Raw genomic sequence first — 25,605 nt, forward strand, 5'->3', positions numbered from 1 at the left:
ACACTAATTGTCTTGATTCTGCATTTCTCAGCGTTTTTTCTGTACTAGAGAGATGTACTAAATGCCTTGGGCCTATAATTGGGTGTAGTCTGTTTAGATAGAAAAGTTGTGGGGCTTTGCTAAATTGATTTTTGGGGCTGATTGTCATAATTACCTTTGATATCATTCTGTTTCTGTGGGAGTCTCCCACTTATCCCCGTTTATGTTAATGTGAAAGCCCAGCACTTCATTTTTGCTCCATTATCCATCAGTTGCCTTATCCACCAAATGCCTCCCACCATTCTTATATGACACCTTTGCCACCATTCTTTGCTTCTCTATGACTGCCTCTTTCTGCTCACCTCATTTTGCGTTGCGTTGCAGGCTCGATCCCTGTCTGTTTTGTCCACATTACTTTTGTATGCCCATTCTTCTATTGAAGGATATTTTGTGTGTTTATTCCATACCTTTGACTTTACCTTTGTTCCATTTTGTAGTACTCCTCCAACTTCTAAATATCTGCAAGCTAAAATGACCTCTCTAACATTTCTTTTGCTGATGTTTAACTATTCTCTTTTTTTCAACTAAGTTGGTGATGTCCTATTTTGATCAATGTTTTGATAATATTTAAATATTTTGGTCCTGCTTGTTTGCCACTTGTCATCACCTATATAACCTATTTAAAAATGCATTGTGTAAGTTAATATCACCTTTTTTTGTTTTGGAGGTTTACTCTGGCTATTGTTATGATACGGGGTGAACCCATCTGTTATTTAAGCCAAACACCCAGAAAAACTCACCTTGCCTCGTAATCTGTTAAAGTATGAGTGACAGAGAACTTGCAAATTCCACCACTTACAGAAAATAACGTAATCTTTTTTAAACTCTAAAAGTGAACATTAACACTTCTAAGCTATTCACAAGTCTAAGCCCCCCTTTCTCTTAACTGCTTATTATCTGTCTCAAACTCTGTAACAATATGCTGTTCCAGTAAGACATTTATTAAAATTGCATCAACTTAATTTCAAAACACACAGCCGCTCTCGTCTTCTGTGTCTGTCATCTTCTGGCTGAAGATTTCCCTGGGTCATTGTCTTTTTACTACACGTATGTTTCATATGAGAAGGAGAGTGTTTCCTCATTTCTTAGAGAGCAAGATGTTAGCTCTCCATGTGTTTCTGTCTTAATGGCAGTTGCTATCTGACCAATTTTCAAAATGCCCACGTTCTATGTCCCCCAACAACGGATTGTCTCATTAATTTGATGTTGGCAAAACAATAAATTCAAAGTTGATTGGGTTTTAGTATCCTAGGGCATAATTTAAACTGGTTAAATTCAATTTGTTGTCAAAACAGCAACCAAAACTCAGGTATCTATTTCACAGCCAAATGTTACATATTTTTAATTTTCCTGTACACTCTAGGACTGCTGTCCAGCCACATACACAGATGCTGGTCAGCTCTCAGTTTAGAACAGCATTCACTGTCTCTTAAAGGGACGATACACACCTTCAACCTCATAACAGTATCAATAACTTAAGACTCCTAAATTATTATTTGCGTATCACATATTTTTTACTTGCTCTTCAAATAGAAACTTGCACTTCTTAATTCGTGCATCCACATATGCAAGGTTGCCTAGACTTGTCAGAAAGTAAGAACAGAGGGAATGGTCAGTTCTGCCCTTCTAGTCACCAAGTACTAAATCAGACTACTACATCCTGAACTAGCTAGCCTAACGTGTGTGCAATGTTGCCAAAGTTCGTCCAAGAATTTGATTGGTGGGAGTGATCTGTTCTATCCTTCCTGTGTCTGTCCTGAGCTAGAGTAACCTGTCAGATTACAGTTCCTTGTACCTTGTTCAGGATAAACTCTGGATAGACTAAGCCTTCCTTTTTTGAGGCTCAATAATTGGCCTGTGCTCGGATAGCTGGACCCCACTTCTCCAGTTTTTTGATCACCTAGCATAGTTAATTTACTGTTCTCCAACCTAGTAATCTCATCTCTGCCAGTGAAGTGGTTAGTCCTGCTGCCTTACAGCCTTGGGTGGCTGTCTGTCCATGTGGAGTTTGCATCTGCTTGGGTTTCTGCCAGGTGCTGCAGCTTCCTCCCACAGTCCAAAGATGTATGGATTATGTGGATTGACCATGCTGAATTGCTCCATAGTGTCCAGGGATGGCTAGGATAGGTGGATTAGCCATAGTAAATGTGGAATTATAGGCATAGAGTGAGGTGGGGAGTTGATTGGGATGCTATTTGGATGGTCAATGCAGACTTGATGGGCTGAACAGGAGAAAGTGAGGACTACAGATGCTGGAGATCAGAGCTTAAAAATGTGTTGCTGGAAAAGCGCAGCAGGTCAGGCAGCATCAAAAGAATAGGAGAATCGACGTTTCGGGCATAAGCCCTTCTTCAGGAATGATGGGCTGAACGCCTCTATTTACACTTTAAGGATGCTATGAATCCAAGCAACAAGCCCAACCAGTTACACATTTGGCAAAACATATAACCATATCAATTTAATATTTAATTTTATTTAGAGAAACATCTTGCAGGTTTTCATCTGTTCAGTTCCTTTAACAATTGCATAGTTGCTCGACATCAGAAACATTTAACAAGCTTGGAATCATGATAGCTCGACCTTAGAAATGAAAGTTACTTAAACGTTGATGACTGCAGGCAAACTTCATGTCGGGCCTTAAAAGTTAATAGGATTGATTGGATTCCATGTTACAGATTCCACGTATTTCACCTCCTCCCTTCTTTATACACTTGACTCATGTATTTTTTATGCATGTACACCACTTCCTTCCCCCTTTCATCAGGTGTCATATCGTTACGGGGGCAGTAGGAAAAGAGAGGAATCACATCATTCGGGGCGGCACAGTGGCTCAGTGGTTAGCACTGCTGCCTCACATCACCAGGGACCTGGTTCGATTCCTGCCTCGGGCGACTGTCTGTGTGGAGTTTGCACATTCTCCCTGTGTCTGCATGGGTTTCATCCGGGTGCTCCGGTTTCCTCCCACAGTCCAAAATCATGCAGGGTAGGTGAATTGGCCAGGCTAAATTGCCTATAGTGTTAGGTGCATTAGTCAGAGGTAAATATGGGGAATGTGTCTGGATGGGTTACTCTTTGGAGGGTAGGTGTGAACTTGTTGGCCGAAGGGCCTGTTTCGACACTGTAGAGAATCTAATCAAAGCATCACCCTTTATACATTATCTGGATCCTTCAGTTAGATTTGGATCAAACCTTCCAACTCTCAGCCCTATGGCTTACCCAAGGAATTCCTTTCTGGAAACCTCTTGCACTATTGAAGTTCTTCCTTTCTTTTGCTTTGTCACGTTCGTAAAGAACAAGAAGACAAAACATTACCATAAGCTAAGTTTTAACCAGCACATGTGAGAATACTCTGATCCAGGGTGAGCGTGCATATTCATTTTCCAGTTCCACAGGTCATTCCAGCAGATGGTCACCTGTATTTCCTCATTATCCTGTTCCACTTGCTGATTTTATGTTAGAAAGTGTGATGGATTTTATGCACTTCATCTAACCTTCTTCAGATCTCTCTCTGACAATGGAGTTATGGTGAAGGAGATTTGGTTAATAATCTGTTCCAGGCAGTCCTTCAAATTATCACCAGCTTTTAAGACCACTGTTTCTTGGCTGTGTATGTACACCAGATCCATTTGGGCTACCCTTGCGGAAGCATTGCAGTTAAAACAGGTTGTTTTATTGTCTAGGAAACGTTATCTCCCAGCATGCCTGAATGATGTTTGCAAAGTGCTCACACAATATCTCCTCTTGTTTAGAAATGCGACTTGAGCACTGACACTACCTCCTAGTGTGGTTAGAGATGGCCTTAAAACTGCATAAGTTCTCCTTGGTGACGCAGTTAGGATATGAGCATACTGTAGTCAATTCCTCATTAGTACATCCCTCCAAGTATATTTCCAGTATTAACTTGTCCAGTTTGAATTGCATAGTGGTGGATTCAGTGATACATAACGTGGTGTTTTTCCCTCATCACTCCAATATCCTTTACCTGATATACTTCAGGTAAAGGAGTGATTTTAAAATAATAATAAGCATTGCGCTATCATTCCCTATAACATTCCAACCTTCACAGTGGAATCAGTCAGTATTGGTAGAATAAACGTGTTAATTCTGCAATTTGGCAACTAGTCAGATTGCTTGGATTTTGGGGATAAATTCTTAACCTGCTAATTGCTGATCCAGAGGGTACCTCTCTTTGAATTTGTTTCTGATTTTCTCTGGTTGTTTGACAACCCAACCACCAGAGGTAGAGAGGGCATAAGTTTTAGCTTCTCTCTTTCCTGACTCATTTATTTCCCTGGATAATATATTGATTATTTTTACATGATCGTCCATGATAGACACCACCATTTTAACCAGTCTGGTTGATTCATGGGCATTGTAGTACCCTTCATCATAAACTTTGGTCTTTCCACAGGATCTCCTTCATTGACTACTGAGGGTCCTGATTTTTTTGGAGGGCTAACTGGGCTACGTTAAGATACTTGCTACTATTCCATAACTAAATTCTGTCATAGTATCTTTCATCACGATATTTTAACCCTTCAGCCTTACTCGGGGCCATTGTCTCAGCCAGGTCATTGGTTTCTCAGCCCAGTTTTCCTCTGGAGCTCTGGCCTGGGATCCCTGTGCCTAAACTTCCTGCTTGGCGACCTCATCAATTTTCCAAATAATGTTCAGGTTAAACCTGAGCACCTTGAACGTAATGTCAAAACTGAAATGTTTAGGATTATGGTGTACGTTATGATACAAAATCTTTGTTTTTCCAACATCATTTGTCCATTTGCTGCCTTAGGGCTTGATACTGAGTAAGGGGGATCTTTAGGCATTAGTTGTGATGTTTTACTGGCACGCATTGGGAGCATTTGCACTGTTATCATGGGAGATTCAGTCATGGCATTAGGGACTCTTCATAGGAATACACCTACTACAGCCCTGTAGATTGCAAATGTTCCATCCTGTGCTGTTTGGCGGAGAATGATTGAACTGGGTAAACTCTGTTGCTCTTAATATGTATTGGCCTTTGGTTGAGCAGCAACATCCTCCTGTTCTTTGCTCTTAATGAATACACACTAATTAGTTTTGGGGACTTTAGGTACATTCCATCTTAACTGGATCCATACAATTGTCATCATTCTTTGTTACAAGCAGACCTTTTCTGGAATATAAAACTATTTGCTTCCCAATGGTCATGTTCAACATTGTGTACTTTGTATTGCATTCAACACCATTTATGGTGTACTATAGTCTCATCTCCCTTGGATGTTGGACCGGTCACAGTTCCCTTAACGATGGAAGGGGTAACACTCAATCTCAGGAATATCAACATGGTGCATAATGTTCTGTAAGACACATTTTTGGCAATTTGCAAAGGCTGTTTACCAGAAGGTCTTGCCAGGGAGGTTGGGGCACTCAAATGTTTTCGTGGCAAGGGACAGTTTCATTCGGGGGACTAGATACTGTTCTCTGCAGTTGCAACACGAAAGCTGTGCTGCCAGTCTGGTGTCAGGTTAACAGACATCTCAGGGCTGGAGAGGAACTTTTGAATGGGAGTGAACAAATCCAATTGTCATTATCCGTATTGGTACCAATGACACTTGATTGGACTATAAAAAAGGTTCAGCTAAAAGATTCTGAACAGTTATGAGCGAAACTAAAATGTAGAACCTCTGAGGTAATAATCTCAGGATAATTACCTGTGACTATGTGAAAACTGGTATAGAACAAATGGAGTCTAGGTGTTGATCTTTGAGCCATAAATTTATGGGAGAAATAGGTTTTAGTTAATGGGGCACTGGTGTTAATACTAGGGTAGAAGGCAACTGTTTTGGTGAGACGGGATTCACTTGAACCATGCAGGGATCAAGCCCTGGTGAATCAAATAACTAGAGCTTTAAGTGAAATAGTGAGGGTAGGTTCAGGAAAGGAGAAACATTAAAGTGCAAGGATATGGCAACATTGCAGGGCACTTACTTAGATGATGCTGCCTAGAATGGGTCAGGCAAGGGCAGAGTGTATAAGAAAATGTAAACAGCAGGAAAATCAGCAATTACTGGGAGAGCTCAGCAGGTCGGGCAGCAGCTGTGGAGAGAAAGCAGAGTTAGCATTTCAGATCCAGTGACCCTTCTTCAGAATAGGTTTGGTTTCTTGTAAACAGCAGCATAAAGGGTCAAGGAGAAAGGATTTTTGTTTAAAAAAGGATCAAATTAAAGGCTCTTTACCTAACTGTGCATTAGGGTCAAAGTCGTCAAAATGGCTTGCACATCTGTTACTGTGTGGCACCTCTGTGTTTGGAGGACTGGATATACTCCTTCCCTTGCTTAGGCATATTGGGAGAGTAGTGAATATGCGACCAAAAAAACGAGTACATTCTATTCGTTCCCATCAACATTGTGTAAAGTTACTGAGTGACCGAACTCAGAGTATCTGTAGATCCTTCCTGAAGGCTAACATGGGAGGCTGTCAGCCATACCTTTCAGTTGGTCATTGTTGAATAGTACCAGTTCTATTCATCTGCATGTGGTGCTCCGTTCAGGTCATTGGGAACATGAAGTCCAGGCGTGCAGGGGCTATCCTGGCTTTTGAGTGAATGATTGCCCATTTGGCTGTTTGGTGCTTTCTTTGTGCTCTCCCTCCTCCCCTGACTTGCTATCACAGTTGTCCATAATGCTTCAGGCACATAATATACCCCTCAATCACTTTGCTTGCCCTGACAAGGGCTGTAATTACTCTTTGATCTGAGTATGCTATTTTTCCTTAACCGTGCATTAATATGCCACATTTCATGGAATTCCTGCAGTGCAGCTAGAGGCTATTCAACCCATTGAGTCTGCACCAACCCTCTGATTATACCATCCTGTCCCATAACCCCACGTTCATTATAGTTAACACACCTAGTGTCAGTCTTCATGGAAGACATGAATAACATCCCAAAAATTCAGAAGTTGAGTGGGCAGAGGTGAGTATGGTGGCCATCACCAAGAAAAAGGTATTAGAAAAACTGAATGGCCTGAAGGTGGATAAATAACCTGGACCAGAGGGACTGCAATGCAGAGTTGTAAAGGAGATAGCTGAAGAAGTAGTGGAAATATTGGTGGTGATATTTCAGGAATCACTGGATCAAGGGCGGGTGCTGAAAATGGGTAATGTTAACGCACACACACACTTGCGCACACGTTTAGGAAGGGAGTAAAGCAAAAGACAGGACATTACAGGCCAATTAGCCAGATTTCAATTGTTGGTAAGATTTTGGAGCTCAATGTGAAGAATGAGGTTTCTGAATACTTGGAAGTGTATGGTAAGATAGGGCAAAGTCAGCATTGTTGCATCAAAGGAAGGTCATGCCTGACAAATCTGTTCAAATTCTTTGATAGGTAATGAGCAGGTTAGACAAGGGATAGCCAACAGATGTTATCTACATGAACTTTCAGAAGGCCTTAGAAAAGGTGCCGCACAGGAGGCTGCTGAGTAAGATAAGGGTCCATGATGTTAGAGGCAAGGTGTTAGCATGGAAAGAAAATTGGCTGTCTGGCAGAGAGTAGTGATAAAGGGGTTTTTCTCAGGATGGTAGCCGGTGACTGGTGGTGTTCTGCTAGAGTCAGTGTTGGGACCGCAACTATTCACTTAATACATTAATGATCTGGCATTCTGGCAAAGTTTGCAGATAATACAAAGACAGGTGGAGGAACATGTAATATTGAGGAGGTGGGGAGGATGCAGAAGGATTGGGACAGGTTAGGAGAGTGGGCAAAGAAATGGCAGATGGACTACAACATGAGAAATATGAGGTCATGCACTTTGGTAGGAACAATAGAGGTATGGATTATTTTCTAAATGGGTAAAAAGATCTGAAATACAAAGAGTCTTGGGAGTCCGAGTCCAGGATTCTGTTAAGGTAAACTTGCATGTTGAGTTGATAGGAAGGCAAATACAATGTTGGCATTGATTTCAATAGAATTTGAATATAAAAGCAGGGCTACACTTCTGAGGCTTTATAAGGCTCTGGTCAGATGACATTTGGAGTATTGTGTGCAGTTTTGGGCCCTATATCACAGGAACGATGTACTAGCCCTGGAGCTGGCCCAGAGAAGGTTCAGAAGAGTGATCCCAGGAATGAAAGTCTTAATGTATGAGGAATGTTGGGGTCTATACGCGATGGAGTTTAGAAGGATGAGAAGCAACCTAATTGAAACTTACAGCATACAGAATGGCCTGGACAGAGTGGACATTGTGAGAATGTTCCCATTAACAAGAGAGACTAGGACACAGACTTAGAGTGAAACGACAACCCTTTAGAACAGATGAGGAGAAACTTCTTCAGCCAGAATAGAATTCATTGTCACAGAACGCTGTGGAGGCCATGTCATGGAGTATCTTTGAGATATAGATAGGTTCTTGATTGTCAAGGGGATCAGAGGTTATGGGGAGAAAGCAGGAGAATGGGGTTGAGAAACCTATTAGCCACGATTGAATGGTGGAGCAGACTCGATGCGCCAAATGATCTAATTGTTGCTCCTATGTTTTATAGTTGAACCTGCACAAATCTGGACATTGTGACAATTTAGTACGGCCAGTCCGCCTAACCTGCACATCTTTGGACTGTGGGAGGAAACAGGAACACCCGAGGGGACCTACGCAGGCAGAGGGAGAATGTGTAAACTCCACACAGACAGTTGCCCAAGGCTGGAATTGAGCCTGGATCCCTGGCGCTGTGAGGCAGCAGTGCTAACCACTGAGGCACTGTGCCATTCTATTTAAGCCCACCTATTGCCTTTCACTTCCTTCTGCCTAAGAACTGAGAGCATTCTTCCTTAGCTGTAGTATTGCACTGATTCTGATTATTCACGCATTGATTCTCAACAAATTATACATAATTTTCCCTTTTCGACCCATATTTCTCCAAGTCCTTTTTGTGGCCTTGCCATTCCTCTTCAAATTCCTCTGCAACTTATTCACTACTGTTTCCTTCTTTTCTAAGTTCTGTTTTAACATACGTACCTCCTGTGCCTTTTCGTCAATTTGTTGATTCACTGACAGTCAATTGGCTTTCTGTATGGCCAGCTTTCAAACAGACTCTCGAAACTGCACATCCACCTCCTGTACTTAAGATGATAATTTACACCATTGCTCTTAAAAAGGCACCTTTTCCTTGTGTAACCTTGTGCTAATACATTCTTGATTAGTCTATTGTATATTTGTATGTTATGTCCCTTTTTTGGTTCAGAGGTCTGCTTTGAGTATTAACAACTCAAGACTCCCAAGCTATTGTTTGTGCATAACACATTTATTTGGCACTGGAAAATAAATTTATGCTCCATTACACTTGTATTGTGTAAATGTGTGCAAAGTTGCCCGGGCTTGCCCTACATTTGGATTGGAGGGAGTGGTGATTTCTTTCCTTTTTAATTGATCAGACTATTGCTTTCTGAGCTGAGCTAGCGTAACCTGTTGGGCACAGTTCCCTATCCCAGGCTCAGTGGTTGATGTCCAAATAATTGGCTCCAATAGACCAAAGCTGACTTTGAGGCTCAGCAATTGGCCAGTGTCACACAGGCTGAACTTGGGTTCAGGTTTTTTTTGATCCATCTCGTGGAGCTAATTCTCTGTTTTCTAGACCTCTCAGGACTAGCAAAACATTAATCTCAAATCCAACTTGCCTGTTTCCAAGTAACAAGTCCATATGACGTGTTTGTGTCAAATTTAACAATAGTTTGAACCATATCAGTTTAATATTTAATCTCAACCTGTAGGATGTTAGCCTACATATCATTCATTCAGTTTCATTAACAATTGCACACTTGTACCATAGGAATCATGTAACAGGCTCAGAATCAAGATAGCCAGATCTTAGGAATTAAAGAGCACTTAAACATCAGTGACTGCAATAAAACTTTTCTCCAATCCTTTAAAATTAATACGATCAGTTGAACTTCTTCCTACAGATTCAGTATATTTTCTTCCCCATCCCCCACTTCAAACACACTTTCTTTTTAATCAGTTAGTTGTTATTACATTACTTCTCCTTTCATCATTACTGAGGCAATAGGAAAGTCTGTAGGGGATTGCTTACACCTGTCCACCATTATCTATTCATGACACTCCCGTCCATTACCTTTCGCCTTAATGCTAACTATTCAAACCAAAATTACTTGATTCCCTACCAAAATTCTTATTGTTTTTTGCAACTCATTGATTATTACAACTTTACAATAAATAAATTTACCACTTATGAAGAAAATGTATAATCTTTCTATGCAAAATATAGCAATATAATTTATGTATCCTGATATCATTCATTTCCAAAGTAATATTATTTATGTATAAATAGTGATTTTTTTTTACATAGATGTTATATATATAGTAATATCATTTTTGGAGGTTGGATAAAAATGGTGGCATATCAGTGTCACTTCTATGAAGTGTTTTCTTTTAAAGAGAAAAACAGAGTCCTTCTAATGATCTAATTCAGTTTACATCATAGAGCAGGTGACTGTTATTGGAAAGATGTTTATACTGTGATATTTATGATAGGCAGGATAGATACAAAGACCACAAGCTTTGTATTCAGTTCAGAATTAAGATATGTAGTTTGGTTCAGAAAGCACCAAAGTTGAATGTAGAAGCAAGTTTCTTTCTAGAAGAATTCAGGGCCATTTAGGCTGCAAGCTAGCTCAGCAGAAGGTCTACCTTGTGATATCTACAAACCAGGAGAATTTAGTTAGAAATGTACAGCTTATTGGAATTCAGAAAGTTTAGGCTCTTCGATTTTGTGGAATGATTCATGTCAGCAGTTTTGGAAAGTACTCATCAAATTGTTTCCACAGCCAAAGTCAAGAAGCTGTCAGGAATTAAAGTAAAACTTGTTATCGTGTGGATTATAATTTGTCTGGACTTAATTCTCTGTAATAAATAGAAAACCAGTTGAAGCTTTTTTTGCTGTAATTTACATGCTCCTAATTGTCATTGATATTTAAATAGTTTTTTTATTTGTTCTTTTGTGTAATAAGCTTTGTCTCTGTAATTAAAGAGTCTGCAGCTTGTGTGAATGTATTTTGGTACTTAACCCCTGTGTTGATTGAGTAAACATGGTCTATTGATCCCAGTTTCATTCTGGGATATAATTTTGTCCCGTATTAATATCGACATTATCACAAAAGCAAATTCTGTCTCAAAAAGCATATTCTGATATTTAATTGCTATCAACAAATATAGATATTCACTCTGTTATAAAATACAAACTTTCCTGATTTTACTGACTAGCAATTTTTATTGTTATATGTTTATTTTTGTAGGTTGTTTGATTTGTTGTGATCAGTATGATGACAGTCCAGTGGTGATCTTGTACCATCTGTGATATTTCCTTTCCTGCAGCAATTGTAAAATTCATCATACAGATGGTAGAAGTTGAACACACAACACACATTGGAACAGGAGATGATTTTCTTTTTCTAATTGTGCCTGTAGGAGTCCTTGATGATAAGTCTCTTGTGACCTTTACAAATGTACCCACTGGCAGTCGAGTGATTCAGACGGTTAGCAGTCAAATGCCTCAACATGTACCTGGACAGATGGTAACTATCCTTCAGCAGGCACCAGCAACATCCATGGGACAACATCAGCTTCCAGTGAAGACAATAACTCAGAATGGCAAACATGCTGTTCCGGTTACAAGCCTCCAAGGAAATACTTACGGTAGGTCATTTTCTTAATCTATGTTTATAAGAAATATTGGTTATAATATGAAGCCTTGATTAGAAACCTGGAATGGGTATGTAGCAGTTTCTTCACTGGATTGGTGATACAAAAGGCTTATATTTGGAGATATAAATGTACTGAACATGAGAAATTTAAAGTTGATTATATAAATTGCGAGGTTTAAAAAAAATCAGTAATGTGATCATGTAAGTACGTCCCTAAATAGTAGGAGAGCTGCCATCCTTACCCAGCTGACTGCCTTGCAGACATCTCCAGATCCAAAGTAATTTGGTTGATTCTTCACTACCTTTTTAATATGGTCGAGCTAACCACTCAAATTACATAGTGATGATTGGTAATTGCTGGCTTTCTCATGTCCCATAGTGATGCCCAGACTGCAGAAATGAATAATAGAAAAACTGACATCGGGCAATGTCGTTACTTCCAAAGGAGCTTTACATGTTCATAATTTGATGTACGCAGCTGTTTTGTTGGCTGAGCAACTGAAGTTGATAACGATTCTTTAGTTTTATTACTGATCATAACCTTAATGACGAGCTATGACCAAAATTGTTTCACAAGCTCAGGGATAGCGGATGAGTGAAGTGTGACATTCTAATTGCTTAATCTCCATTGAGATCAGCTGTGTCAGTCATCATGGATTTTGTCTTAAACTGTCCTATAATATTTTCATGAGCTTCATTTAAACTCCCATGTTTTGAAATCTATTTCTTAATTATATTTTATGCAAAAAATTGGGATATCTTTGCAATTGTGTTGTTTAAAAGCTGGAGAAAGTGTCGTTGCACTAGCTATAATTGCGCAAATAACCACAAAATGTGTTTTGTTAAAACTTGCAACAACAAATTCCTCTTTTGTAGAATCTCAAAGTGTGTTGTGTTGACTTAGCACACAACCTGACTGGATTGTTGGTTATTTTTTAAATGTAAATGTAATTCAGCCTTCTGAACAAAGGAGTTTTGTCTGATTTGAACTTGTCTGCCCTTATTGGTGGACTTCTCAGACAGGATAAACACTTCAGTGGAACACCCCACATAGAAGGGAAAGCTGGCTGGGCCAATCATTGCCCAACATGCATAATTCCTATCAGCTGATCACAGGGCTTCATTGACAGTGGTGAAGATTGAAGCTTAGACTTGGCCACCATCCATCTCCATCAGGAAGTGTAATGTAGCTTTGAGGAAAATATTTGGAACAAAGTAGAAAATTTGTGCTTGTCTGTAAAGAAAGGGTTGAAGTTAGGGTGGAGGGGTGACTCAATGGTTAGCACTGCTGCCTTACAGTACCAGGGACCTGGATTCAATTCCAATCTCCAGGCGACTGTCTGTATAGAGTTTGCACCTCCTCTCCATGTTTGCGTGGGTTTCCTCAAGGTGCTCTGATTTATGCTCCCATTCCAAAGATGTGCAGGTTAGGTGAATTGGCCATGATAAATTGCCCATAGTGTTCAGGGATGTGTAGGTTAGATATGACTTTAGTCTGCGATGTAGGGAAATTGGTTTGGAGTGGGATACTCTTTGGAGGGTTGTTGTGGACTTGTTGGGATGAAGGGCCTTTTCCACACTGTAGGGATTCTCTAAAAAGAAGTCAAGCTGAAAGTTTTAATTAAATGTGAAGAATGTGTACTTTTATTTTAATTTTAGTTTTCTTCACCTCCTCAGCTATTACTAATCCACTACAGATCCTGGCTGCACAGGCTACATCTTCGACCCCTGCAGTTATGAGCAAGCACCTTGTCACCGAACCACAACATCCAGCTGTATCCCTAGGTGAGCCTGAGGCCAAACGGCCCAAGATGGATGAGTCAACTGGATCAGGCTCAGGTCTTGCTGTGATCACATCAACTCCACAAATGCAGGGTGCCAGTGAATAAGGAAAACAGGAATCATGGAAACCGATTACAGTGGTGAAGATATACTCAAGTATGTTCCGCAGAAAAAAAGACAGAATTCCAAGGTGCCAAACTGATGGGAGAAAGGATATTTTAAAAAAAAGCAAGCCTACCTTGAACTGAGGTGCTCGTTTTTAATGAGGAAACGAGACAGCTGATTGTTGGATTAAGGATGGCTGAGGTGGTGATGCAGCCACCTCCGTAAACTAGGCTTTGTTGGTGTTTTACAAGCCTTAATTTAAAAAAAAGTTATAAAGGATTGGTGGGAGGGAAGCAGATGAAATGACTCGAGTTCCTCTAGACACAATAGGGTCTTGCCAAGACTCTAGCTTGGTGATGTGGAGATCGTACTCAGTAAATGTGCTAACTTATGTTCTTAATTACTACAAACCATATCGGTACTGCTGACGTGCCATGTTTTGTGCACATAGCCTTTCCAGGAGAACAGAGAATTTACTAATTTTGTCAAACAATATTGCCCAGATTGCATTGGAGACATTGTGCTATTGCCCAGTGTCACAAAATTAAGCCAATTTTCCTTGTATATTGCACTTCGCTAAACTGCATCCCGACTATGTGGCTCATTTGGGGAAATCCACAACGAACCCTTTATAAACAGACAAGTTGTTTGCATGAGAGTATGGAAGTGCGGAAGCTCCCCATGAGTGAAATTTATTTTTAAAATGGAATTAGTTAAAGCAAGACAGGACAGTTTATTAATACTGCTAAAGTCAGTCTCTTTTGGAGGGGGGTGGAGGTGAAGGAGGAAGAGAATAAATTATGTCTGTGCCTTGTGCTTAATGTCAATACCTGAGATATAATTGGATTAGTTCCTGAACTAAAATTATTTTTAACAGTGCCTGCTTGATCCCAAACTTTTCAAAATATTGCCTCACTGAATTACCCTGGCCAATTTGACAGTGGTGTTTTAAGTTTTTGTTTTCAAACTGTGCAGTTGAGTTAACAATAGTTTCCCCCAGTTGACCAGCAGAGCAATATTTTAACAGTTGATGTAACTTAGTGGAGCTTTGATCAGTTATGTAGTTTAAATCATTGAGAACAGGCCTTCCTTTAACTGTTGAATGTTTTACCACTGAAGCATGTGCTGACTATGACAAAATATCAGAGTAATATTTACAAAAAAAGTACTTGCAAATTACACAAATACAGCCACTCTATTTTTGTCATTGAATTCATTCTGAATTTCAATTCACAATCAGATCTGATCATACATATATAATCCACATTTTTTAATGGAATTAGACTCTCATTTTTAGAAATGGGAGTTACATGTTTCTATTCTAAAGTATGCAAGTAGCTTAAGAAATTGGTACTACAAATTCAGATCAACTGGATCTGATTCAATGCTCTGATTTGTTTTTGACGTGCTGAGGAGACACCAGTAATATTGTGCAACATTTTAAAAACTATTAAGAGAATTCTGTAATTCTCACAAGTTCATTTATTAACTTATGTTTGTAGATTTTGGTATTCCACTAATTTTTTTGTGTTTATACTTGTTACTCAAAGTTGCATTTCAGCAAAAACCATTTCCCTTAAATCTCCTTTACACAAATGTAATTAAATCTCAGCCAACATAGATTTGATTTATTTTGTGGTTCATTCCTGACATAGTTCAGTTTCTGTTGGTATCAGTAATGTTGGCTGGAAAAGTATACGGATCATGAAAAAGGTATGTCAGAGAGATCGTTATGACTGGCTCAAGTCTGTTCTATTAGTGAATTTTCTGGCAAATTCTGGAGCTGTATTGCGAGAGGTAGTGAATTGCTCTCTATGACACCGCACACCTCCCCAGTACTGCAGATGTTAAAATATGAAGCTCTGTTTTATGGAAGTTGGAATTCTAAAGATTAGTCATTCTAGCAAGCCCTTTGTTAATTTTTGAGATAACATACAATTTCCATCTGCACCATTAACAAAGGAAATGTAAACATATTAACAAAGTAAAATTAGAAAGCCAGTAAACTAACATGATGACAGCTTCGGTTGGATGTGAGGTTTGTATAATTATGTTTCAAACAATAACATTGGCCGGGTCACTTTTCAGGAAAGTAACCATCAAGGCAGCTCAAATGTGGAGGTGCAGTTGTGTTTGACAAAGCTTTAATAATGCAGTGGAAATCTGTTGTGTGTGTCTGTACAAAATAATATAAAATTTCAGAAATACATTTTCTAAAAACTGAGCAATATTAAAATGCTATATTTTGTATACGTTGTTTTAACAGCTTTCCACTGTAAATAACTTTTGTTTTAATATCAATGAGTCTTTTGCAAAAATTTCTTTAATCTGAATATCATAGATCCTGAAGAATGAGAACAGTCAGGAATGTGAAAAGAGTGTTGAAGCTCATTCTTTATAACCAAAATTTTCTCATTATAACATCCGACTGAGCAACCTCAATGCCTTTATTACTTTGTCTGACAGATTATTTCAAGCATTTATTATAAGAGAATTTTTTATCCCTGGTATTTGTTTTAAATGTATTTACTAGTAATACTTGTCTAGATTCTCTGATCCTTCTTTTTATCTTAGCTTTACGTAATTTAAAATGTCAGAGCAGTGAACTGAAAGTATTTGATTTTGGTGAGGATGGGAATTTAGTGGCCAATATTCAGTGATGTTTTACTATTCAGTGATTCAATATATTTAAGTTTCCTCAAACAGATTTGAAATGCAAAAGCAAATAGGGTAATGGATTAATTCAGTTTTTTTTAAAAAGTATGATGTAAAATCATAGCAGGGGAGAATAAATTTTAAATGTTGTAAGGCAATTATTGTTATCAAATACTTACTGAAAGGAATGTGCTTATCATTTAGATTGTAAACTACAAATGAAGTGACTTTTGTGGGGGAAATGTCCTGTCTACTTATACTAGGGCAAACCAGAAGCAATTGTGAGACGTCCCCATGTCAAGTTTTCATTTCTTGCTAATTCAACAGAACATCTGACGGATCTAGACTGATCTAAGCCCATCAAAAAAACTCTGAACTAAATATTGATGATCCTTGTTCCTTTCTCCCTGCCATTCAGTGCTGCATACACCATTCATTGTTTCCCAATTGATGACAAAATTGCACGCAATTCAATTGGAATCTTTTATGCTTGAAATTAAATTTGCTATTGCTGAGAAAATATAAATGGACAGAATGCGAATTGCAACTTGATTTTGGACAATGCAAGTCTGATGTTCGTCTGTCAATGCAACTTGACTAATGAGGGCAATGATAGTCTAGTCTGACTTGAAATAGATTTTTTTTCTTCTGACAATGCAGCACATTCAGCATATACACAAAGCCACATTTCTCCATTGTGAAATGAAGTCAATTTCAAATGTTTTAAGTCTGCAATAATCAATTTAGAAGCAGTAATGCAGTCCAATCCTTGTTAGCAATGTTTTCCAAGTCTGACAGTATTGCTAACATTTGAGCACAGCCATCCCACACCGTGTAAAGGCATTTTTGAAAGGAATGTTTATATTACCTGAACAGTGCGTCCTGCAGGAAAAACACAGTAAGAACGTTGTGGAATGATCACAATATATATTAATTAATTGTCAGCCAACAAAGTATAATTCATATAGTACGAACTCTTTGCAATGTGTGTTTCCAATTAGTCCAGCCTTGAATACCCATAATAAGCATGTGAAGGTGCTGTACTATTATCTGAAGATGCCACTTTGTGTTAGAACTTTACAATTTTTATATTAAAGGCAAAAAGATTTTTAACAATGTCATTGTAGAGCTCACTCCAAAATATATTTAAAATACAGATCCTAGCACTTTCAAATGTGGGTTTAGGGAAAGAAGATGTTTTCAAAAACTCTAATTTTTAAAAAAATTAAATAATTGTATTCTCATTTATAATGTGGATTTTAAAATATAAGTATAAATACAAATCGGCACTTGTATACATTGAGTGTTATCTTAAATGGAGTGGAATAGTTTGAAAACACCACATGGGGCTAGATTTTCATTGATCTGTAAGCAGCTACACCAGTTTAATTTTACATGTGGGATGAAGCTTGAAGTATGATAGATAGTGATCTAATGTAGTGTCGGTCTCATCTTTATTGTACAAAAGATTTTTTTAATGTTAGCTATATCTTTTGGATCTGTCTGGGCATAAGTTAATATCTTCACGGGTTCTTCAGTTGTCTTTGCTATCAAAACTTTTAGTTAATTCAGTTGTACTTATTAGTGCTTCTTAAATTCGAATTCTGTCATTATTTTTTGTAAACTGGACAGTTTGATTTATGAATCTTGGTATAATTTTCTTTGTTCAATATGACAATTCCTAACTGATATGAAAGATTGGTACTCATATTCTATCCTAACAAAATGCTCCATATCTGACAGGTTCTGGCCATAGGACAGTGGTTCCATGAAGCCTTCTAGTGGCAAAGCCCCCACCAGCCTCTTTATTCATCAACTATTTGTTTGTATTGGATGTTTCTGTTTTTAGTTGTCTTCCAGAACCCAGCATGGCACTGATGGACAGAAATCTGATCTCACCAGATTACTGCTAACAAATTGCAAATTTGGGAGTAAAGGCCTTCATCCTCCAAAAGATGACCCAGACTGGTGGGGGTGTCATTTTTCTTTTCTCTCCCATTAAATTGCAAGCTCATAACAATGCTGTTTGTTCTTCTCCTTTTACGTTTAATCAGTGCTCCCTTATCCCACCATATGTCAATAAACAAATCTGTCAGCTAGCATTTCTGATAACTCTGGTTGGGATAGAGTCATATTATATACACAGGTGAGTACACATGGCACCTCAACCCCTCCTACCAGTGGCTATTGTATAATTCCATCAAAATAGAACTATTTACTCTGATTTCATTTTAAAATCCAGTTTAAGCTCTTAGACTTTTCAACATTGATAATTTTTTCCAAATATTCAATTGAATGAAGTATCCTATTATCATAGAATCCCTACAGTGCAGAAAGAGTTATTTGGCCTATCGGGTCTGCACCAAGCATCCCACCCAGATAGCCCCCACCCTATGCCCATAATTCCCACAGCTAATCCACCTAACCTGCACACCCCTGATACTATAGGGCAATTTAGCAGAGGCCAGTCACCTAATCTGCACAACTTTGGACTGTGGGAGGATACCGGAGCACCCAGAGGAAATCCATGCAGGCACAGGAATAGCATGGAAACTCCACACAGCCAGTTGCCCAATGCTGGAACCGAACCTCGGTCACTGGCACTGTGAGACACCAGTGCTAACCACTGTGCCAACAAGCCATCCAAGCACTAAACTGATAATTTGACTGCTGATAGAAATTATCTAGCAGTAGTAAATTCCACATTTGAAAAAGTTTTGAATGTGTGTTAGAGACGTTCCAAAAGCAGCCTTTCCTTAAAATTTTAAAACCATTCACTTTTACAACCAAATATGGTAGCTCTTTATTAGCATTGTGGTTAAATAATTTCAGTAAGAATTTAATGTAGATAATATTGATAAGTAACAGTTTAGAACCATGCAAATTTACCATTTTGACAAGGACAAAATTAACAAAATGGTCTGCTATTTGTTATTAGTCTTTTGCACTTTCTGCGTTGAGCAGTGCAAGTGGTTGGGATGCCTTTTCTCTAGTTTCTAACATGACCTAGTAGATAAGTGAAAGGAAGCTATTTTGCAACCAAGTATTTTGACTAATTTGTCATGCTTTGTATTTTCTAGCAATGTATTGCCAGCAGTCTCTGTTAGCAGAAGGAATACTGCTGCTACTTTGTGGCGGACAATTATAATACCATGACAAAACAAATCTCAGGTATACCTCATGTATAGTGAGGAAAGCAAAATGGAGCAATGAGATTGTGCATAAATTATCCAAATCTGCCTTTTTGTTTTAAAAGAAAGTGTTGAACGTATTAAATTAATCGCAACAAACTAGATGCTGCTATGAGAAAATTATACTGTGGACTATCTGCAAACTTCTGTAGAAGGGAAGGGAGTACATCTGCATTCTTCTTATCTGGTCATCGAGATAATCTTAGCCAGCAGGAATAGATCAATAGTTAACAGCACATTTCAGAAATTGGAAATAAGAAAATGATGGGGTAACATTTTCATCCAATTAATTGTTTGGCATGTTACAATTAGTTAGCTTTGGATTCTACAGGAAAATAATTCAGAAATAAAAACAATAACTTCTGGAAATACAGCGTAGCTTCATTAGTATTTGAAAATAAGTTAAACTTTTATAATGCAGGCTGCTCTAGATTAATAAATTCAGTTCTCCATTCTATGAAAATGCTGATCATCTGGATAAACTAGCTTTGTAGCAGGATTTATGTTCTTGTTTTGAATGTAACTGTTGGAAAAGAGACTTTTCTATATTTTGGGCACGTGGTATACACCAAAGTAGGGATAATGTGTAGTTAAGAAGTGCAGTGACCATTCTATCTATTTAGAAAACCATTTAAATATTACAATTGGCGAATTCATTCTTTTAGGTTTTTCCTCAATGAAATAAGACTACACTGCCTCAATCTGTGTTAATTGATTAATTATAAATGTGTGACAGTTTAAGGAGAAATAAAATCAGACTTATGTTTTTCTACATGTTTGCAGTTTTATTTTTAAACCAATACATTGTTTTAAAGTTTAGTAGGAATTAATTATAATTAAAGTTGCAATTTTAAAACAATGTAACTTTTTTGATAGTATATAATTTAATTGTACATATTTTTAGGGATGTTATTGCCTAATTTAGCACAGGAGTTGTCAACATTTAAAATGCTGGTTAGTATAAAGACTGCTTTCCAAAGGGGTCCAGAAGCAATCTCCACCAAACTGCTCAAAATTACTTGCTGGTCACAAAAAATATTTTGTGGCTTCTTCACTGTAGGTTTTATAATATGCCAAATTATATAATCTGCTTTGCTCATTGTGTGGGACCCCATACAGCATGTAATATTGCATAACGTGAAATTATAGATAAACCTTTCTTCAAATAATCTTTTCATTGTATTTTTCTAACAAAAACACAATGTTTGCATTTCAGTTTTGAAAGAAAACAAAATGTAATCATAAATAAATAATTTCATAATTTCTTTGTTTAGTTTAATTCATGGATGTGTAAAATGGACTAGTATCAGATTTGTTTCCATGTTTGACTTCAACAGTGACTTGCACCTCTCATGTTAACAGTTGTCTAATGCAGAAAGTTGATGTCTTTCTCGTGAGGCTGCAACCTGTGGTTTTCGCGTGGTACTAAGAGGATGGAATAATTTTGATTGTTCCAAACATTTCTGCAATATCCCCATTATATGTAACTTCAGTTTGCCAAAGGCAGAGTAGAAAGCTCACAAGAAAATAACCTCTAATCTTGAATGATTTCTCCCTATTCTATTGTATTAACTGCTGCTTTTTAGTATAGATTTCTAATTAGCTGCTTGGATTAAAAAACAAATGCAGACCAAAGTTATTGCAGACAATGCAGAAAAGGTGTGAGATCTTTATTGGTTGCTGGGGGAGAAAATGTGGTTTCAGCTCTGTAGGTATGGTTACAACTTCACATATATGTGAATCTGAAAACTGTCTGATAGACTGATAGCATGTCTGGTTCCCACATATTGCTGATTTGCGTTTTCAGTTTAAAATGTGAAGTCACCTTTTCAGTATTGTGATAGAATGCAACCTTTTATCATTGTTCTTGTTTTCAAAGAAATTTCTACTTTATTTACAACTTCAGGTGAAGTTTTGCACATCAATAGATTTATTTTGCCAGCTGCTTCATTGATGGATTCTTCGAGCTGTCACATGACATTGTGTGGAGGCAGGCCAATGAGGACTCCTAACCTTTTATGTGCTAATATAGAGGAATGTAATCAAGGAGGTGGATTTTTTTCATGCACTAAGTTTGAGGGAGAGGGGGAAAGGAGGTGGAGGTTTACAATTTTATTTGGCATAGGATAGGACATTCAACCCCTCCCCCCCATATTGAATTTTATTAACGTTAGGCTGCTAATGCTCCCCCCTTGGAAATTCCATTTATAACAAATATCTGTCTGTATTTACCACTCAAACTTGCAGTTCTTTCCACGTCGGCCATTGCTATCTGCTGAGAAGTTAGTTGGATGATCTACTCACAATTTTCTGCATTCTTTTAACTGTCTCAATCTGCTGAAAAGTATCTTGAGTGTGCTGGTGCTTTCTGTCTTATGATCTGATTGTTGGGTACATTCAGGCAGAGTTAAGTCTCTGAACCCTTGTGGTGGCCAGGGTGCGGATAGGATAGAGGTGAGTGGTGTGGATTGGAAAATTGGGGCTTAATGATATAACCCTATCCCCAACTCTTATCTGGGAAAGCAGCATTCCTGAGTTTGATTGGGCTCCCAGGGTACACTTTTTTTTTCACGTTTGAAATTAATTTCTTGACGCTTCACTCCTTTGTTTCACATTTCCTCACACCCAAAGAACATAATGAATGAGTATATAAGTAAGACATGTTATCTCCCTGTTCTTTGAAGAAACAGCTGAATGATCTTGTCTGTTAATTTAAAACTTTAAATTAGATGAAAGCATGTTGTCAAGCTCAATGATAGTGAAATAAACCAAAAGTGGAATGAAACCTGGAAATACGTAGTAAATCAGAAGATCTGAAAAGTGGAAAGAGAAATTAATGTTTTGCTGCAAGTTACTGTACATAGTGAAAGAAGTGAAAGAAAAAAATGGAAACAAGCAACTGCAAAATGACTTTCTAACATAATTTAGTATGTTGATGATGTCTGAAGCTGATTCCATATAACCTGAGCATTACTTTAACACACACTTTGCCAGCTGGTAAATATAGCTATCTCTACCTACCTTTAGTTTAATGACTTCACCCAAAAACATATTTTTGGTAGTTCATATAAAATGATCAATACTTTATCAAACTTTTTTTTTCTTTTTCCTCTCATTGTTTAATCAGAATGAGGAAATAGAGCACTGTTTATCATCATCCCCTTTTCCCTACACTTAGTAAAGACTAGTACCTGATCAGTTAAGACTGTTTTCCAATCTTGCTGCTACAAGTCATTTATTAAGAAGAAGCACTTCTGTGTATGGTCTCCTTTTAACAAAATAACGGGCACAGGTGTACAGTGTGTCTGCAAGCCTGCAGGTTTACAGAGCATTCAGAATACTTTTACTTTCATATCCAACAGTATACTTGTTTTTGGAAAAATAACGTACGTTAGCATGAATACATTGCACAATTATAAAAGCACAAATATGTTGCAGGTACATCAAGTTTATCAGTATCTGATGTTTCTCCTCCAAAAATGGGACCTCCAAGAAACTTAAGCCACTGAATGAACTTTGCTTTGTAAATCATTCTCCAAGTCTCCTGAGTGATGTTCGAGTGACTTGGACTGAAAGGTGTGTCTTTGAATGTGTATGTTGGGTGCAGCTGGACAGAGTTCCCCTTTGTTTGCTACACCTTAAATTAACTCCTCACTGTCATCTTAATTCAGGTCTGACACCTTGAACAGCAGCTAAGATTTGTGGAATTATGTGACAGCAAATTACTGCCTTCAGGAGAAGCGCAGAGTAATTGATCAAACAGCTTATGTAGGAGGGCAGAAATGGTCTGATCATGTTTCACAAAATTGCAATGTTACTCCCTTATGAAAGCATTTATGATATTGCTCATAGCAACTAGGTCAATACCTGCACATGATCCAAAACATTGAAGCTGAATGTAGTGATTAATTATGTTTAATTTACTTCAGTGTCTCAAAATACTTAAGTTTTATACAATAATGAAGTGAAATATGTGAACTATGTTTCCACCATTGAATCATATAGTAGTATTTCTTTCCCAGAATGTATTTTCCTTTGTAATATCTTTTGAATTTGAATTACGCCAGACCACATCAAATGTTGGTTTTGTTTGCATAATGGGAAACAACCAAGCAGTCAACAGGTCATTGAGTTGATGGTACCAGAACTGCATTTGGGTAAAATTTGGTTGTGAGGAATTTGTCACTGGAACTTTAAAGTATTGGGACATAGACATTTCTCATTTCTTCTGGATATGTCCATAGGACTCTGTAATGACACTCTGCTTCCCTTACACATTAAGTTACTGAGGAAGCACATTCCCAAATATGGTTTGTATGTAAAGGGCTTGTGCAAATAATTCATGAACTGTTATGTTAACTTCTATGGACTGAATATTTCAAACTGTCAGATTTTATTCCCTTCTCTGCAATCTATTTTTAAAAATGAGGAAACTTGGTAGCCTTCAGCACTGATGGTTTTTGCTTCCATGGCACCTCAAAGTGTGGGACTGTGACATTATATGCAACAAAGCAGCATTAAAAATGGATAGCAACCACCTGCACGTGGATGGTCAGTGCAGGGTAGACACTACTGGCTGTCACAGGATCCCACAAAACCCATTCGGCACTTATCATGGAATTGTGTTTAAATTCAATATGCGAAGGATTTAGGTATTTGTCATGTAAAACTTATTAAACTGTTTCCATTGCTGTATTTGTATTTTATTCTAGGTGTTTGTTTAATCAGGCTAAAGCAAGTGAAGCCATACTGCTTTTTGTTATTAACAGCAATCTGATTGTGATTTTAATGTAATAAGGGATGTTGATGATGGGCTAAGTTTGAAAGTTTCTTTTTATTTTTAAACAAACCAGTCTCTTTGTATTTCTTTAATTTTCTTTCTGTTTCTGTTCATGGTTATCTATATTATGAAAAATGGCTGCCAGTGCTGCAGGGGAGATGCCCTGTGGTTCCCTTCAGCATCAGTTTTTAATGACAATTAAAATTACGCATTAAAGAGTACTTCTACAAGCTTGTTGTTTTCTTTTCCTTGTTATGGTATCCAGGCATTTTGAAGCTCAAGATTAGATGTGGCTGCTTCAGAATTTATGGATGAGCTAGTTGCAATGTTAAAAATTTGTGTAACAGTGCTTCCCACTGTGACCCCATTTCAAAGCTGGAAAATTGTCGTAACCTCTCAGTCAGAACTGGGAGAGCCAGTGTACTTTGTCATACCTCTGAGAATTGCACAGTGGCCACTGGTACTTCAGACTACAACTCTACTTGGCATTCTGGTCTCCGCCCTGGAAAGCCTTGCTGTATAAACTTGAGTGGAATGCTTAAAAAAAAAAACAGTTTAAGAAAAAAGTGTAATTTTGTAAAGGAAAATGCTGGATTGATAAATTCTAATATGGAATTGACTAACAATGACTATGTGCACCTAATCAGCTGGTGCATTTGTATATAATCTCAGCTTCATAAAATTGAGGAAATCACCACCACAGAAGTAATGTATGGTAATGGTATGTGCTCCTGACAAGAAAGATAGAGATTTTAAAAAAATAAAATAGCGTGTGCTTGGAATTGTGATACAAGAATATTCCGATGACCAGGGAGTCGAGAACCAGGGCTCAGTCTCAGGATACGGGTAGGACTGAGATGAGGAGACATTTCTTCACTTAAGGTGAGCCTGTGGAATTCTTTGCCAAAAAAACAGCTGAAGATGAAAGATTGAATGTTTTCAAGAATATGTTAAATATAGTTCTTAGGATTAAAGGTATGGGGAGAAAGTGGGAATAGGATACTGACTTTGATGATTAGCCATAATCATGACAGCTGAGCAGGCTCAGAGGGCCAGTGTTTCTCTCCATCACTTCGGTGCTCAAGTTAGAGAGTATGTTGTGGGTATTCTCGTCAGTGTGAGATGACCTTTAAACAATGAGTCTTTCAACTCAGACCTGATGGACGTGATAGTGGTTTACTCATACAAAGCTGTTTCATGTCATAATGAAGGTGCCATTATCACTGCATCAAAGCAATGTCATTGCAGTTTCTTATGTTGCAGCATTTAATGGTGTTTCAAAACCGATATTGCTGTTTATTTAAAATTGTGCTGACATCCGCAGTCAACAAAGAAAATTTGTATTCCAGTTCTGTTCTAG

General features: G+C 38.0%; 1 protein-coding gene across 1 annotated transcript in view; it reads left to right on the forward strand.

Moving 5' to 3' along the window:
- foxk1 (forkhead box K1) overlaps positions 1-24,466 on the forward strand; it is a 133,408-nt gene extending 108,942 nt beyond the window's left edge. The window contains exons 8-9 of the mRNA XM_072559302.1: positions 11,497-11,724; positions 13,410-24,466. Of these exons, the coding sequence (XP_072415403.1) occupies positions 11,497-11,724; positions 13,410-13,621 (440 nt within the window). The 3' untranslated portion in view covers positions 13,622-24,466. The remainder of the gene's footprint in view (positions 1-11,496; positions 11,725-13,409) is intronic.
- The last annotated feature ends 1,139 nt before the right edge of the window (positions 24,467-25,605 follow it).

Source organism: Chiloscyllium punctatum, chromosome 40, assembly GCF_047496795.1.
Source record: "Chiloscyllium punctatum isolate Juve2018m chromosome 40, sChiPun1.3, whole genome shotgun sequence".
Classification (NCBI taxonomy): domain Eukaryota; kingdom Metazoa; phylum Chordata; class Chondrichthyes; order Orectolobiformes; family Hemiscylliidae; genus Chiloscyllium; species Chiloscyllium punctatum.